At 38.7% G+C, this 18,512-nt stretch overlaps 1 protein-coding gene across 1 annotated transcript in view; it reads left to right on the forward strand.

Annotated features, from left to right (window-relative positions):
- The window catches only part of CNTN5 (contactin 5), a 750,248-nt gene that overhangs the window by 694,416 nt on the left and 37,320 nt on the right, over window positions 1-18,512 (forward strand). The window contains exons 19-20 of the mRNA XM_087937063.1: window positions 318-467; window positions 13,461-13,531. Coding sequence (XP_087793189.1) covers window positions 318-467; window positions 13,461-13,531 — 221 coding nt within the window. The remainder of the gene's footprint in view (window positions 1-317; window positions 468-13,460; window positions 13,532-18,512) is intronic.

The following is an 18,512-nucleotide window of genomic DNA, read 5'->3' on the forward strand; positions in this document are numbered from 1 at the left end:
TGGAGAGAAGCTAAAAGAGAACTCTGCCCCTCATTTAAATTAAATCTGTATGAAATAACATTTCATCTCCAAATAGTATTTACATATTTATTTGAGTATAGTTAAATTGAAAAACCTGCATTGCAGCATTTGAAGAAATTTTGAATCTGTTGGATATTTTATCATGAATCTGAAAAAGCAGATTTGTATAGAAATTGGCAAAGGTCAAATTCTTAATTATGCTACCAATTCTAGGTTGTTTCCTCTAGCTTCAGTTTAGTGATTAGAGAGAAATTTAGAGAGTGTGCTTTAATGGATTGCCTCTTTGTTCTTCACAGTTCCTGAACACATAGGGGGTGACCTGGAATCTGCAACAGCAATTGAACTGAACCCATGGGTAGAGTATGAATTTAGAGTTGTAGCAACTAACAAAATTGGAACAGGAGATCCAAGCACACCGTCGAAAGTGATCCGAACCAAAGAAGCAGGTAAGACCATCTTCTGGATACGACAATTTTAAAATGATTGAGAATTTGGAAGTCTCTTAAAGCATAACACACCACCGTGATGCAAGTTTTTATCGAAACCTCAGATACATGATCAAATATTGGCTGTGGATGTTTGTAGAACCTTAGAGAACAATGACCATCCTTACACTGGCATTTGGATGTACTGTAACCCTCTTTTTTTATTCACTGAATCTCTGGTTTCTTGCTTTTCTGTGATTTTAAACAGCCTCCACTTAAAACACCTTTCTGTCTGAAGCAAGCAGGAAACATCTTTTCCACTTGGATTACCACTTAATCACGGTCTCCAATTAAATATTTTCATGGGCAAAAGCTCCAGTAGCTTAGTTACAATCTTTGAAAGAGAAGTGTTGGAATGTACTTCCAGTTTCAAACTGCCACACTGCTCTTCCAGATTTCCTTCCTCCTCCCCCACTCCTTCTTTATAGCAAATCTAAAACAGGCATAGGAATGCTTTATGAGTTGACACTCTATAGCTTTCATTTATCTTCATTCTTCGTTTCACTAATCTTCACTATGAGCCATGGTGGGGCAGTGGTTAGAGTGCAGTACTGGCTACTTCTGCTGGCTGCCTGCAATTTGGCAGTTCGAATCTCACCAGGTTCAAGGTTGACTCAGCCTTCTATCCTTCCGAGGTCGGTAAAATGAGGACGCAGATTGTTGGGGGCAATAGGCTGACTCTGTAAAATGGTTTAGAGAGGACTGTAAAGCACTGTAAAGTGGTATATAAGTCTAAGTGCTAGTACTATTCCTATAGAATCATATATCTCTATGTTTCTATTTAGGTCATCAAGTCTAAGCTTTGTTCAATCCAAAGATCCAAATTAAATCATGTTCAGCAGAATGAAACCATGAGTTTTTGGTTCTCCAGGCAAAATGCTTTTTCTGTTAGATATCTTTTTTCCTAACATCCAATTTGAACCTGTCTTCCTGTTTCTTAAGTCCATTATTTCATATCTTGGAACGATAGAGAACCAAACTTAACCATACCCTGATGTCCTTTCAAGTAGTATCATACCTAATCATCTCTTCTGGTTCCTTTAATCTCTCATCATGCGATTTATTGACTATTCCCCTGTTCACCCTTATGGTCCTTGTCTGAATCCATTTGTTGGAATCTATTTCTTCAAATGCTTTGCTTTGAAATAAGCACATTAATCTAGGTGGAATGGATCATTCTCCAGATGGACTTGAAAAGCATTATGGAACTCTTCCAAAACTTGATGCTGACATTAGTGACCCCTCAGTAATATCATGTTACTTTAGTTGTTTTTTATGCCTTGTTTTGCTCCTAATCAGGTTTGCCACCTGGCAAATTAAAATGCAATATTATCCCGGCTCTCTTGTTTATTGCTGTGACTTATTAACAAGATTTTAATCACCAACGGCTGGTTTTCTTGATATGCGTGCCACATAAAACAACACAAAATGTCTTATTGTGTGTAGAGGTTTCCTGGTCTAGAAAACACTCCAACCTGTTGTATTCTTCACAGTTACATTGTTTAAAAATAGCACATTATTTTAATTACTAGTCCATTCAATTCATAGTTTTACTCTTTTCATTGTTTATCATGAGCCGCCATGGCCTAGTGGTTAGAGTGCAGTATCGCAGGCTACTTCTGCTGACTGCCAGGGCAGCTGCCTGCAATTTGGCAGTTCAAATCTCACAGGCTCAAGGTTGACTCAGCCTTCCATCTTTCCAAGGTGGGTAAAATGAGGACCCAAATTGTTGGGGGCAATAGGCTGACTCAGTAGACTGCTTAGAGAAGTCTGTGAAGCACTGCAAAGCAGTATACAAGTCTAAGTGCTATTGCTAGGTTGCTTTTGTAATTTGAATTCAGAATCTTTATAGAGGTTTAAAAACATACATATTTACAATATATAAACTATTCTATGTTTTCAGTACCTCTGTGCGGTAGGTTAATGTGACAAGTACTAAATACATTCTAACCTCTCAATATTTTTATGCCTGTAGAATCTGCTCCAAGTGTTCACCAGGACAGAGAAGAAAAATATTTCATGGCTTCTGTCCAACCTGTCCAAGCTATTGTTATCTCATTATGTTATTTTGGGTATTGGGTAGACTGCAATTTTGGTGTCATCCACATATTTGACACAATGTGTGGATGATGTAAAAGCTTATAGGGAGTATTCAGCATTCTACATGAGTGTCCAACTGCATTGTCTCACCAAGATTCATTTTTTCCCCAGCCATTTAGAAAGTCCAACTGAGATTTAACAGAATGAAATTTGAGATTTAGCCTAATCTTCCTTTTTCCCAGCTTCTCCCACCCCTCAAATCTTCTCCGTTGCAGCTGAGTTTTCAGAAAGTTATCCTACAAAATGACAGAGTTCTCACCATTTTGCATAATTTATTTCCAACATTTTGAAGGGAAAGAACAAAAAGGAATCTGGTAAAAGATGAAATGCTAAAACTAAAAAAAAAGGAAGGGAAAAGAAAGGGAAACCTGGTGAATAGGTAGGATCGGGGCATTTCATCCATTCCCAGTCTATAGTCATTGCCCATGCCAGCTAGCGCAGGTAGAAGATAACAGCATTACTTTCTGGAACTACTGAACTAGAACTATCACAGTAGTTGTGGTATTGTATGATCAGCTGGGCAAGCCAGAAAGCTGATAAAAGGACATTTAAAAAATCAGTCTACATAATTTACATGCTTGAATTGACAACTGAAGACTTCTATTTATCTTGCAAACAACATAAAATAAGTATGGTAAGCTCTTAAGTGGGACTGTTCATGTATTCTTTAATTTAAAAGAGAGAGAACTGCAGTGGAAAACTGTCTGAGTAAGGCAGGCAATAAAATAGAATGAATTTTAATGAATCCACAGTTTCATAAGGGGAGAATGGCACTGACCCTAATTTTTTTGACAAATTGTCCACAAAAAAACCCCAACCAGCTTGTATTTATTTTCACCTCTCAGTTGGCAGGCATACATGCTGTAAATGCTCTAAATACATAATTGCTTTAGACTTTATTGTGTGTTTTGGAGCATGGTAGCTTATAGTCTATATAAATGACAATAAATTGAGTCACTAGATTTGTTGAAATCCATTGAAGTAAGTGGCAGATTTGTGAAGTTTGAATGAATTTCTTTCTGACAGCTTGGTTAACCATTGTTTAGGTACAGGGTCAGATTCATTTTAATGCTAGCTTTTAAGTATCCAGACTGATGGATTCTCAATCTTTTGAGGTGTCTTTCTTTTCTTAAAAAGGAAGACAGTAGATGAATGCCTTTTTCACTTTCCCTGCTTATTGTTGTTCTGAGAATTCATAATTGTAAGCCATTTCAAAACTTGCTTTTTCTCTTTTGCAACAAAATTCTATCATTCTCGTGGTATTTTTGGAAAAACTTCACACTTACACGGAACACTTGATGAATTCACCAGGTTGATGTGACCTAGCATCTTTAAATGGTTTAAATCCTTGGTTAAACAAAGGCATAGAATCAAAATCATGTGAAGTATTAGTACCACTTCATAAAGCCCTAGTAAGACCACATTTGTAATACCGCATTCAGTTTTGGTCACCATGTTCCAAAAACGATGTTGAGGCTTTGGAAAAAAGTAAAAAGAAGAGCAACAAAGATGATTAAGGGACTGAAGACAAAACCATATGAAGAACGGTTGCAAGAACTGGGTCCAGCTAGTCTAGAGAAAAGAAGGACTAGGGGGGACATGATAGCAGTGTTTCAGTATTTGAGGAGCTGCCACCACAAAGAAGAGAGGGTCAACTTATTTTCTAAAGTACCAGAAGGCAAGGCAAGACACAATGGATGGAAACTAATCAAGGAGAGAAGCAACCTGGAATTAAGGAGAAACTTGCTAACAGTGGGGACAATTATAAGATGAAAGAATAGCATACAGTTGGCAAAGTCACTGGTTTAAGATAAGTGGCTATACATACTGAATAAAGAAATAAATAAAATTACATCTAGGATATTCCAGAAAGTAATGTGGATGAGTAAAGAATTAAGCAATGATTGGACATCAGCATTTTTGGACATATACAATCCACTTTTCAATCAATATCTTTTCATTTACTGGCAAACAAACAATTCTCTTCATAGATGGAGAACAGAAAATTGACAGCCTTGTATTTTTTATTTGTTTGTTTTTATTTGATTTTTTTTTAAATCCTGCCTTTATTATAGGTAGCAAACATAACAAACATAATACTAGTCTAATTATTAGACCATCTTAACCACTACCCCAAACTGGCTCTCAATTATTAATTAAGTGGGAGGTAATTTTAGAAGATGTAAAAAAGTAAAAGTAAAAAAAGTCTCTAGAAACCATTTTGGGTAGGGTTAAGTTAAAGCAACACAGATTTACATGTTCACAATTTCGGTTCATAGATGACACTAATACAAAAGTGGTGGTGCATTATGTATGCAGAGAGAAAAAGAGAAAGATCAAGTGAGAGAGAGGTACAATTAAAATTATTCATTAAGAGCAACCTGTTAGATGTTGTTGCTGTTTTTGTTCAATAACCATTTTATCAAACCGAGACCCTATTTTAAGCATAGGCAGTTTTATACCGTGTTTCTCATATAATAAGGCCGGGTCTTATTTTTTTTTGGAGCCCCGAAAAAATGGGTAGGCTGTCTTTTTGGGGGTGACTTAATTCCCCCCCCCTTGCATCTTTGGGTGGGCAGGTGTCAACGGCTTGGATGTTGACCTCGGCGTTGGTGGGGCACTTCGTATCGTCAACGCAGGCAGCACCATATCCGGGTGTGCAACAAAAGTACTTCCTAACGGCAAGCCCACCACCACCATTTCCCCCCCCCCCACCATTTCGCATGTTTTAATATAGGCCTTAATTTGTGGGGGAAGGGCTTAATTTCATTTCATGCCTATAAAACATGCTGGGACTTCCTACTGGGGGAGGCCGTATTGTTGGAGAAACAGGGTACTAAAACATATAAAGAATGGTTGCTGGAATTGGGTATGTCTAATGAAAAGAAGGACTAGGGGTGACAAGATAGCAATGTTCCAATATCTATGGGCTGCCATAAAGAAGAAGGGAGGGAGATGTCAACCTATTCTCCAAAGCACCTGGAGGCAGGACAAGAAGAAATGAATGGAAACTAATCAAGGAGAGGACCAACCTAGAACTAAGGAGAAATTTCAGAACAGAACAATTAACCAGTGGAACAACTTGCCTCCAGAAGTTGTGAATCCTCCAATACTGGGAGCTTTTAAGAAGAGATTGGACAACCATTTGTCCAAAATGGTATAGGGTTTCCTGCCAGAATAGGAGGTTGGACTAGAAGATCTCCAAGGTCCCTTCCAGCTGTTATTCTGTTATTCTATTATACTTGTTATTCTCCTAGTGATTCATATTCACAGGTGTACCATGTACAAAACAGGCAATACAGTACATGAATTTTAACACAGAAGGCTTTCCATTGAAGCAGCTGGCCATTTGTGGCCTTGGGGCATGGCATCAATTACATTATCTATTCATGGAGAAGTAACATTCAGAATTGAGTAGGATCACAGTTTGCCCTGCTAATCATGCATGCATACCGGATTCCTTGAGCTAATAAGATGGTGACATTTATCAATACCAGCGTGTGTCCAAGAATTAAAGAGGGCAAAGAGAAGGGCGGATTCAAAATTGGATCCTCTAAAGAATAAAACAGTGAATAATACACTGCTTCAAATTAACATTTTTTTAATCTGATCAGAAAGTTTCCATTTTTCCACAGATTTTAATTAATAAACAGGGCTGTAAGGTCATATTGGCGTAAGCTAGTTGAACTGGGACAAAATTCTTCCTTATCTCCCCCTTTTTTTTTCAGATTAGCACATTTATATAAAAGTTAATTAACATTTATTTTAGGATCTATAGACACACTATAGCTCCATGATAGCACATATCTTTGTGTCAAAAACCAACCTCTGGCATTCAGAATATAAATTTCTAGAAAATATTTGTATACCATACACCATACTTTGTCAACCTGGTAATTTAATGGTATGTGGGAATAATCAGAGAAGAGAGGGAGGAGCCTGCAGTTGCTTAACAGACAGAACGAGATTTAGGGAGGGTTAGGGTTGATTGACTAGACCATAAAAAGAGATGGCAGGAGATTTATACTTTCAGACTTGCAAGATTCTGTTAATGTGGCCTTACAATAAAGTAGAATTAGGTCATCTGGTGTTTTCTAGTTTACCCGGGAAGGTTGTCACCAGTCTTGCAAGTTTAAAAGTGCAAAGCCTTCTACCATTTCTTTTCTAGTTTGGATAGCAGGTGACAGCCACCAGATGAAGGGGAGAAGTATATTGGGTGTCAGGTTAAAGTATCTGGAAGTTGAGACCCTAGAGTCCCAATGTATTATTGGATTGTATTATATGAAATTATTTATGTAGATAGGACAACTTATTTTGTGGGTGCTCTCACAAAATGGTTGCCTGGATAATCCATTTACTAGAAAACCAAATGGTAAGGTTCTTCCTTGATAACCCTTTTGCCTGTTTCAGGCAATGGTGGGATTCAGCAGGTTCACACCGGTTCACACGAACTGGTTGTAAAATTACCCACACACCCCACACCTTGCTATCAATGTAAATCCTGAGCACTGTGCTGCACTGCTATGAAGAAATGGGCAATGGAACAGCTGGTGCAAGGAAAGGAGAAGGTTGTTTTCCCCCTTTCTTCTCCCTGCTCCTCCTCCCTGCTCCTCCTTGTGCTGGCTGCTCCATTGCCAGTTTCTCCATTGCAGTGTAGCACAGTGCTCAGGATCCACTTTGATAGTACGGGGTGGGCAATTTAACAACTGGTTTGCCAGGGACAGGTTAGCCATCACAGAAGGCTCATCCCACATGTGCAGCAAAACTTGAGGGTGGGGATAGGCCATGCCTCCCAGGACAACCAACCTGAACCCTGAGCAAACTGGTTCTTAAATTATTTGAATCCCGCCATTAGTTCTTTTTTGGTCAGTACAATTATTATATGTAGGCTGGGGAAAAAAATCAAGACAACTGCTTAAGGGCAGCAAAGCAATAAAGAAATTTTTGCATTTTGCAGAGATCATTTTACTTGCCAGCCACCTGATAAATCTCAGACCTGTAGCTTCTCTCCTTATCATTTTCTAAGCGAGTCTATAAAAGACATATTGTAAATAAAGGGAGATAAAAGCTATCACTCTACTTTGCTGCATGACAGCAATCCCATTTAATGCCAACTTTCAATATGACTAATTCAATCCAATTTCATTTAATATCAAGTTAAATGAACTCAGGTCACATTGGCAGGGAGCCTGGCAAATATCAGTGATGTTCTCAGTTGGTATCTGAGCTCTTTGAAACACGGGCTCAGTCTGCAGCAGTCATACAAGTGGGTAGGAAACAGCCTGTTCAGTGGGTGCATTTTAAATAACCTGTGCTAAAAATTTCTCCTCCCATGGAGATAAAATTCCTAAATGGGCATCTGATGTATGAAATTACAGTCTGTAATTTTTCCTTTGTTTCCCGGATGTGTGAAATATACTGCAACAACTTTGTTTTAAAAGAGCTGACACACGTTTTTAGAGTTATTTCCACTAAAGGTATGAAATACGTTCCTAGGAGGGTTTGAACTTAAGGGGTATCTTTTGCTTATGGTAAATGGATTTTCACTTAATGCTTGTTGGTTTCTTCAATAAATACTGATAAAAAGAACGAAACAAGAAAATAAAAAGAGCCTTAAGAAAAGAAACAGATGCAAGAATCAATTATAATGAAGTGTTAGGATGCTTATTTATTCTATTTACAGCCATACAATAGAAAGCTTTTTCAAATACCCAATAGACTTTATTTTAAATTTGTAATCTTACATTATAAAGGAATGAAGCTTTAACAATACGTAGTACTTAATGTTCTATTTAAACAATTATTTTGTTCATACATTATTTCTAAGCCACAGATCACTTTAACTCTGGCTTATGAAATGAAGTGACTAAGGTCTCAAAACACATTAAGCCATAAGACTTAGTTTATAAACCAAATGGCAGAGTTCAAAGTGAAATAAACACATTGTGGCTTGGCTTGGCTTACACACCAAGAATTAATGAGTTAAGGGTAGGACACATGCTTTTCATGCAAATAATTTCACAGAGAACCTTGGAATTACCAGAGAAAGTTGAGAAAGATGCCCACCCCAAACCTTGAATACCTGCTGCCAATCACAGTCAAGACAGACCAATTCAAATACATTGCATCGACATGATAGCAATATTTAAGGAGTTGCCACAAAGAAGAGGGGGTCAAACTATTATCCAAAGCACCTGAAAGCAGGACAAGAAGCAATGGGTGGAAACTGATGAAGGAGAGAAGCAACCTAGAACTAAGGAGAAATTTCTTGACAGTGAGAACAATGAATCAGTGGAACAGCTTTCCTTGGAAATTGTGGTGTTCCATCAGTAGAGGATTTTAAGAAAGAGATTGGGTAGCCATTTGTCTGCAATGGTATAGGGCAGTGGTCCCCAAACTTTTTTGTACCACAGCCTGGTACAAAATGATCCACGGACCGGTACCGGCATCAGCACGCACGACCAAGGCAAGGCGAGCCGAGCGACCGGCCAGCCAGCCGTCCCCCGCTTCTCCCCACCACCTTCAACTCCTCCTTTGTACCTTCTAGTGGTTGATGGGCTTTTCAGGCTTTTCTTAATCTCCTCCTGAGTAACGCAAGACTCCACCGCCATCGGGACGGCTCTTCGTTCAAAGCCGCCCCCCCCACTTTGATGAAACTAAGGCGCGAGGATTCCTTCAGCACCCAAACGCCGCTTTCCAACTGATGACCGACAAGCTCACCCGGAAGCACTTTCTCAAGCGCCATCGAAACAAGCAAAATAGGTGGCCCGCTACAAAATGATCCATGGACCGGTACCAGTCCGGGGCCCGGTGGTTGGGGACCACTGGTATAGGGTTTCCTGCTTGAACAAAGGTTTGGCCAGAAGAGCTCCAAGATTCCTTCCAACTCTGTTTTTCTATTAAATGCAGTCATTTATGTCCCTAAGATTTTGTTGTACGAACACCAAGGGTGGATTATCCTTAATACTACTGGAAATAGCGCTTAAATTAGACGCAAAAAGAATTTTATGTTTTTATTTTATTTTTATTTATTTAATTGATTTGTCAATTGCTTACAAGATAATAGGTATAAGTATAAACATAAGTAAGAATACAGGAAATAGGTACAAATAAATGGGGACAAAAGGAGAGGGACGGTAAGCACAATTGTGCACTTATGCACGCCCCTTACAGACCTCTTAGGAATGGGGTGAGGTCAATAGTGGATAGTTTGAGGTTAAAGGAGTGGGGGTTAGAGGATGTAGCTACAGAGTCAGGTAGTGCATTCCAGGCATTGACCATTCAATTCATTCAATTCAATTCAATTGACATTGAATTTTATGTCTTCAATGTTTTCCCCCCTCAAATTCCCAGATGCTACTGAAAATAAAAAGCATGTAAATCCCACAGACACTTTGCATCCAATATATCTATAGACCAAGGGTCTTCAAATTTGGCAAGCTTAAGACTTGTGGACTTCAATTCCCAGAATTCCTGAGCTAACATGACTGGAGAAAGAATTCTGGGAGTTGAAGTCCACAAGTCTTAAAGCTGTTAAGTTTAAAGATCCCTGCTATAGACACTTCCACTCTTGGAGGCCTGCTGGAACATTCACATTTGATGCTGCATCTTTCACTACTTCAGCAATCTTTTTGCTTCAGACATCCCATTGGACCATAGGATTCATTGGTGATTGACTGGTATCAGTAAATAGGAACTGAAAGAATCAAGCCTCTCACCCTTAGTATTGCAAAGTGGCAGCGCATACAGGGAGCTGAGCTGCCAAAAGTGCCCCTCACAGGCTACTGGTATCCCTGACCTATTCTTGTACTTGACTGCTTTCTTCATAGTACTAATACAGTTGCCTTTTGCTTCCTCCTTCACTATTATTTCATTGCCTTTGCTACTTTCATTCTCTTTTTCGGTGGCAAAGGTGTTTCATTGAGCTGTCCTTTCTCAATTAACCTTGCCTCTTGCTTCAGGAGCTTGTCTAATCTCAGACACAATGAAAGCCACATCAACAATTAAAGACAAAAATAAGATATCCAATTGCCAAGGCAGGCAGACTAAAGGATAAACGGAAGGTAAATGGAGGCCAAAGTGACTTGACCAAGATGACATGGGTGCCCCTAGCAAAATAGCATCAAGGATACGTGTCTTCTGAGACAAAGTTTTGCATGTCCCAATATGGGATATGATTAATGCTGCCAAGTTATTAAAGCTGCATGTAGCTGGAGATGCAGGTGGAGAGAGGGAAAGAAAGCAATATTTCAAATTCTAATGCATCGGAAAGGCCTGTTATATTTAATATCTCTACTGGAGCCAGTTTGATGAAGTGATTAAAGGAGCTGAGTTAGAAGTTGCCCAGGAAGCCAAGAGTTCTGGTCCTGGTTTAAGTATCAGAGCCAGCTGGGTGACCTTGAGCTTCCAACTCCCCCTCAGCCCTAGGAAGAAGAAGGGCAATGGCAAACCACTTCTGAAAACGGCAGCTTCCAGAAGTCAAGATGGATTTGAAGGCACACAAAACAAAACCCTGAAGATATCATGGATGCATCAAGAGCAAAAGTCTATAGAGATTATTAAGTGTTGTACCTTATGATTCTTGACTCTTGATGAATGTATCTTTTCTTTTACGTATACGGAGAGCGTTTGCACCAAGACAAATTCCTTGTGTGTCCAATCACATTTGGCCAATAAAGAATTCTATTCTATTCTATTCTATTCTATTCTATTCTATTCTATAGAGATTCTCAGTCATCCAGGTCCATGGTTGTCCCAAAGGTGCTTTTTCAGGAGACAACTGGACTTTCTGGTTTTTTCTTTGAAGACATTTCGCTTCTCATCCAGGAAGTTTCTTCAGCTTTGACAAAATGGAAGGGAATGGAAGGATTTATATCCCTTGCAGACAGCTGGTAATTTGCATCCTTTTAGAGGACTGTTGAAGCACTTGGAGGTTTTCCTGTGTCCTTAGGGCCACCTGAGTACTACAAGAACCAGGAGCACTACTCCGGTGACCCAGAGGATACAGATAAACCTCCAAGCGCTTCAATGTTTTTCCTCATAATATCTAGCTTATAATCTTTCCAAAGTATCAGGCAAGTTTGTTTATATACCCAGTTCTCTCCTTAACAAGTCAGTAGCTTTCTCAGAAGTTGATGCCATTCTGCACCCCGCAGAGATCCTCAGATATCACAAGACCAAAAAGCTGTCTTTATGTTGAATGACTAAATGTAGACTACCTTAGCAATAGATACCAGATGTATTTTAGTAGGTGGTCTAAATGCATTTTCCCAGCCTAATCACTTTACTGGCTCCTATTCAGTTTGCAATCACTACTTTACCAGGAAATTTCACACAAATAATATTTGCAGGCTGATTACCCCAATTCTTACAAAAGCCGGAGCATTTGCTTGCGTTTCCTATGTGAACAATTTTACACTTGTCCGTCTTGCATCACATTCTGTTATTTTCAGACCATTTCTCCCATCTATCAAGATCATTTCAAATGTTCTTTCTTTCATTTTGGATATTAGCAAATCATCCGATTTTAAGTCATCTAGAGATTCATTCGTGACAAATAATATGTTGCCTTCTGGTACTTACAGCATTGTTTTTAAGGTGTTTGCAGATCAATCTTCCTTTAGAATCTTCTCAGGTATCCATATTTTTCTGCTTTTTGATAAAAGAGATATTTATTATTCTCCAATTGTGTGTTATTTCATAAATTTCACAAGATTTTTCAAAAAGGTTATATAAGTCCATCAGGTAGCATGTATTAGCATTAAGTAGCTGTTATTTAAGTCATTTTCTTCATTTTTAATTTTGTACATACCCAAAATCTTTTCCTTTAATTCTTTGGTAGCTGGGCAGTTCATTATGAGATTTCATTTGCTTAAAGCAAATTATGTGAAGCTAACTTTTTTATTTGAAATCTTCTTTTATGATCTATCTTCCCCATGTCCTGTATGTGGTTTTTTCTGTTGTTGTTAGTTTATTTGTTTCAAATCCTTACTAAGCTTTTTTGGGGAGGGGGAGACAGGAGGGTAGCCATGTTGGTTTATTTTGCTTTCTTTATTCATGTCAGAAGAACCTTCAACCTATAAACATATAACATTCAACACTGAGCAAGTGAAAAAAGTATAAAATAGGTCATAGAAATACAGCATGTATAAAAAGGTTTTTAAAAACTGTGCAAAAGTTTTCTTCCTCTGACCTCCATTTCTTTCCTCTATCAGAATGGTTGCAATTGTTGTGCTTTTAGTATCTCCGTTTTCCATTCTCCTGGATACCTACTTACCATTGTCTGAGGATATCATAATAAACATTTGGAAGTCCAAGGCGTAATGGAAATACAGCCCTCATTGGATGAATCAACCCATCCCATTAAGTCAGGGTTGTCAAACTTGCGGCCCACGAGCTGGATGCATCACACACTGGCCACGCCCACGCCTGGTTTAGCGAAGGGGGGGGGGAAGTTGCAATACGTGACGCTGCCATGACAATGCGAGTTTGACACCTCTTAAGTCATAGCACTGGAGAATGCAACCTAACATTACTGCTCTAAAAAAAAAATCACAGAATAGTGACTTTTCTTTCTCTTTCTTAAGCAAAGGGAGAAGTTTTGTGAAATGTCCTGATATTTGAATCACTCCAGGAATAGAGTGAATTGTTACGGGGAAGAGGTGTGTGTGTGTGTGTGTGTGTGTGTGTGTTACTTTTTTGCAATAGAGGAAAAAATTAAAAATTGTAAAAAAAAAACCAATTGGTCTCCTTTGGTCTTCTTGAGCAGGAGGTTGGACTAGCCCTATTATTCTATATTCTAACTTGGATGTTCTGATTGGTTTTCTTTTTTCTAATTATTCTTTCTGTCCACAGTGCCAAAGACAGCTCCCGGTAACGTAAGTGGCAGAAGTGGAAGGCGGCATGAATTAGTAATAGCCTGGGAGGTAACAAACTCTTTTAAATTCTTTGTTTCATGTTGACTTCTTTGAGGGCAAGTTAGATATCGTAGGTCAACACTGAAGTTTGCACATAGTAAAGCTTGTCAATGTAAGTACACAGAAGAACATGTATTAAATGTCAGTTAAAATGTCCCTTCAGGTCTTAATTTAATGTATTAAAAAAATCCCATAGTAGTTGAGTGTATCTGATGTTTGCAATGTTCCCATTTTAAATCTATTATTATTTCCATTCTGTTGAGAACTTAATCTGTACTTGAGATCATTATGGACCATACTCAGTTCCACATATTTAATAATGGATCTGGGATATTTAAAATATTCAGCTGTCCAATAATATGTTCAGACAACTTGAGGTAGTTCTCAAGTTACAAACACAATTGAACCCAAAATTTCTGATGCTAAGGCAGTTGTTAAATGAGATTTGCCCCCATTTTATGACCTTTTTGGCCACAGTTGTTAAATGAATCTGGCTCTCCATTGACTTGTCCAATGGTTGCAAAAGATGATCACATGACCCGGGGTGGGATTCAAAAAATTTAACAACCGGTTCTGTGGGCATGGCTTAAGTGGTAGACATGGCTTGGTGGTCATGTGACTGGGTGGACATGGCTTGGTGGTCATGTTATTGGCTGGGTGTGGCCAACTCAATATCACTCACATCGAGGCATGTATCTCCTCCCCTGGCCTCTCATGACTGTGGGGATGCTGCAACAGTCATAAGTGTGAAAAAAGGTCATAAGTCACTTTTTCAGTGCCATTGTAACTTTGAATGGTCACTCCACACAAGCAAAGTACCAGCAAAGGAGAGGAAAAACTCCAGAGATGTTCCTGAGACAGGAAGTCTAGTCCTGCCAAGAATGTAATAAGGGTTAATGGAGAGGCAGTTTCTGTAAGCAACACCAGAATGTTTCCCTCCTGCCTTCCTTACAGGATTCGTCCAGTAATTTCTTCTAACAACAGGTTCTCCAAACTGCTTAGAATGTTAACTGGCTCTAGCAAATAGGTGCGAACTGGTAGAATCCCACGCCTGACATGACCCCAGGACATTGCAACTGTCATAAATACATGCCAGTTGCCAAGTATCTGAATTGTGATGGCATGGCCATGGGGATGCTGCAATAGTCACATGTGTGAAAATGGTGATGTCACTATTTTCAGTGCTGAATGGCCACTAAACAAATGGCTATAAGTCAAGGACTACCTGTAGTGTCTTATTCTTGGCCACTATCTGTGAGTAATAAAAATTATTGTGTCTTAGTAACTCAATTTACTAAGTAATGCTGCATAAGAAGAACATAGCAATTGATTTTATTAACACTAGCTCCAGATGGAGTTAAGCAATAGCTGTTATGACACGTTGCCTAGGCAGATGCAGACTTCAATAAAGTCTTTTTATTGATTTGCTATCCCATAACAAGTGGACCTACAGTGGCCCGCTAAAACATCCCAAACATTCCTGTAGGCCAGAGGTCACCAACTAGTGGGCCGAGGACCTTTGGTCGTCCGCGAGAAAAATTCGGTGGTCCACAGAGAAATGTCACCCCCAAAGCACCCCCCCAAAGCAATTAATCCAGGCTGTGTGGGAACACAAGGCTGCACCACCGACATGGCCCATGAGAACACATGGCTTGCGTCACTTGCATTGCGAACAACACAAGGTAGTGAGGGGAGGGGGGAAAGGACGGAGTGGGGAACTTGCCCCACTCGCCCCATGCATTTCCACTTCTTTCTTCTTCTGCTTTTGGCTGCACGCAAGGAAAGCAGCAAAAATCTTTCTCTCCCCTAAACTCCACCAGAAATGAGTCTTTGGGACCCTGCAAGCCATCCTGCTCCAAGAGGCTGCGCCAGTGCGACAAGTCTCACAAAGACTCATTTCTGGCAGAGTTTGGGGGAGAGAAAGAAAGACTTCTGCTGCTTCTGCTGCTTTCCTTGCATGAAACCAAAAGTCTCTCTCTCTCTCTCTCTCTCTCCTTCTCTCCCTGAGAATGGAGCTGGAGACGGCATCCTGCGATCCCAAATAAAGAATGATCGATCGGTAGGAAAATGGGGTGGGAAATTTTCCTGCAGACTTTTTTGGAGATTTTCCCAGGGTCTCTGGTCCACGGGATTTAAAATTATGAGTATGGTGGTCCCTGAGGTCCAAAAGGTTGGTGACCCCTGCTGTAGGCAGCCACCCATAGTCAATGCAACACAGTCCGTTGGATGGTCCCAGACCCAATTGTTCCTCCGCTTGGGCGGGGGGTTGGACTACATGGACCTACAAGGTCCCTTCCAACTCTGATTATCTATATCTGTATCCTCCTTCAAACTGGGATCCAATGGGGCCACAACAATGGTTCAGAAGTCAATGAGAAGGACCAGAGGGTAATATGTCATAATACACAACACAAACTCCACCTCTTATGTATGCAGCAACAGACACAACATGGTGGGAGTTAGTTTATTATTTTTCATCATTTGATCGATTTGGATAAAAATTGGTAGCCATTAGATACTCTCCAAAGTTTATAGAAGAAACTGCCACTTTAAGTTCCAGTAATAGTACATCATGCATTACAGACACTATGAGAAATTAAGAGAGTGGCTCCTAGACTTAGAGATAAAAGAGAACAAGAAAAAAGGAAAAAAAAAACATGTCAGAAAAGCAATGCAGAGGGTTCATATAAGGACTAATTTAAAGACCCAAAGTAAGGAGATAATTAACTCTTTTTATAATCTTAAAAGAAGGACCAATGGCATTTTCAAGGTTACTCTGGATCTATTCCACCTTTTAAGTTTCGGGTTTTTTTTTATCTAGGATTAAAATACTGATGACATTTCCTTTTAAGTTAATAAGAACATTCTTGCTTTCTTTTCTTTTCCTTTCCTTTGTTTTTTTCCCTTTAAGACAGTTACACTGTGAATGTAAAAAGAGCCATTAATTTAACCTGCCAATTATTTAGATTACTTGAGATTGGCTCTGTTTGGTTTAATGCTGTTTTTTAAAAATGTTGTTTATTGTTACTTATATGGTAAAAATCACTTATTAGAAGTTCAAGTGATGTCAAATAGACATTTATTTAAGCTAACATTCAGCTCATTAATTTTAATGGAATTTATTTACATTGATTCAGTAGGAATGCTTTCTATGAATTCTATAACCAGTTTACAAAGAAGACTATAAAATTATATTAAATAAATGCATTCACATAGTGCATTCAAATACATTCTAGTTTGTATTTTGACACATATAATGTCATTTTATTAAAATCTTGCAACATCTTCTATATTTTTGAGGTTTCCAGCTGGCAAATGTAAAAGAGATTTGACAGCTAAGGAGTCACGTGATTTTGTTTCTTCCTTCCTTCCTTCCTTCCTTTTTCTTTCTCTTAATTTCCACTCTCTTTCTTTCTTTCCTCTCTATCTATCTCTTTCTTTCTTTCTCTTTTTTCTTATTTTCTGCTAAAAGCCTGGCTACTCTCACAGAGAGTGGCTTTTGAATTACGGTTTAATAGATAACTTTTTAAAAAAACACTCAGAAAACCTTTAATAATCTCATGGCTGAAATCAGGTAATGTCATGAGACTATATCTATGTCTAATCTTTATCTATCTATCTATCTATCTATCTATCTATCTATCTATTATCTACAGTATTATCTATTGTCTCATACAATACACACCCCATATACACACATACTAAGCAAATGCTGTATCATTAAGTCATATCTCAATGAAATATTGGCCAACTTTTTTCCAACCTTGTGCTTTAAAGAAACTAACTAGGCACAACAGACACTGTGTTTCACGAGTAAATTATTGGAAAACCCCAGGGTGGAAAAGAAGGTTTCTTCTCAATGGGATAACAATGCAAAAGAAATAAGAAGGGTTTGTGCCTAAACTACCATCCACAGCCTATGAGCCACATGTTGATATTTCAACACTTCCAGATCATGCAATCAAAATTGTTATTTTGGCTGCTTTGGGAGAGTTGTAAGAGTGTAGATGGAAATGAATTAATTCTTGGAGGCCTCCCATTTTATCCCTCTCTCACAAACTCTCAAAGAACAGATAAAATCCTTCCAGTGATGTCATATCATTATCACCATAACAAAGTTGGAGTCCAAGTAGGTGGCCTCAAACGTTCAATTATCCACTGTTCCCTAGACATTCTTGGTTGGTTGCACAGTCAGTCAGATGTTTAGACTGGAATTTGTCTCCACTCTGCCCCAATCTACAGTTTGCTGTAGGAGGGAAGTTTCCTTTGACATGAAAAATGTTACATCTACATTGATCTCATGTAGGTCTTGCAAATGGTAGTAGGAATATAATGTTTATCAAGAAAGCCCTTGAGAGTTACCTTGGAATTATGCTGCCTACTGGCAAGAACCTTGTAACTTGTGTGATATATATCCTGGAATCACATTTTGAAATGTCAGGCAATAATTATACATATGCCAGGAATTATTTAATTTTTTTTAATGAGCCTTCCAAGAAGTCCTGTTGTTGCTCAAAAAATAAAAAAGGCAAAATTCTAATTACTAGGTAAACATTGAACATTTTAATAGGAACTAAATAAGGGAGAAAAGGAAGGATCTTCTAACAAAAAAAATTGCCCTATCGTTGTGACATTTTCACTGCTAGGTTCATATAAAATTCTGTATAATCCTGTTATTTTCCTGCTTAAAGTGACATTTTAAGGTTATTCAAAAAGGCTTAATGCAGAAACAGAATGTAGCAATGAGAAAATGTTTAAACCATTGGGTAAACGTGCAGGATGGCACCCAGAAGCCAAATTAAGTTGCTCATCTCTTTGATGAAGAGAAGGAGGAGGAGGAAGAGGAAGAAGGGTAACAGTAAAAAAGAGGAGGAGGAGGAGGGAGGAGGGAGGAGAAGGAGAAGAAGAAGAAGAAGAAGAAGAAGAAGAAGAAGAAGAAGAAGAAGAAGAAGAAGAAGAAGAAGAAGAAGAAGAAGAAGAAGAAGAAGAA

This window comes from Pseudonaja textilis, chromosome 7 (assembly GCF_049901715.1).
Source record: "Pseudonaja textilis isolate UNSWEBS1 chromosome 7, rPseTex1.2, whole genome shotgun sequence".
In the NCBI taxonomy this organism is placed as follows: Eukaryota; Metazoa; Chordata; class Lepidosauria; order Squamata; family Elapidae; genus Pseudonaja; species Pseudonaja textilis.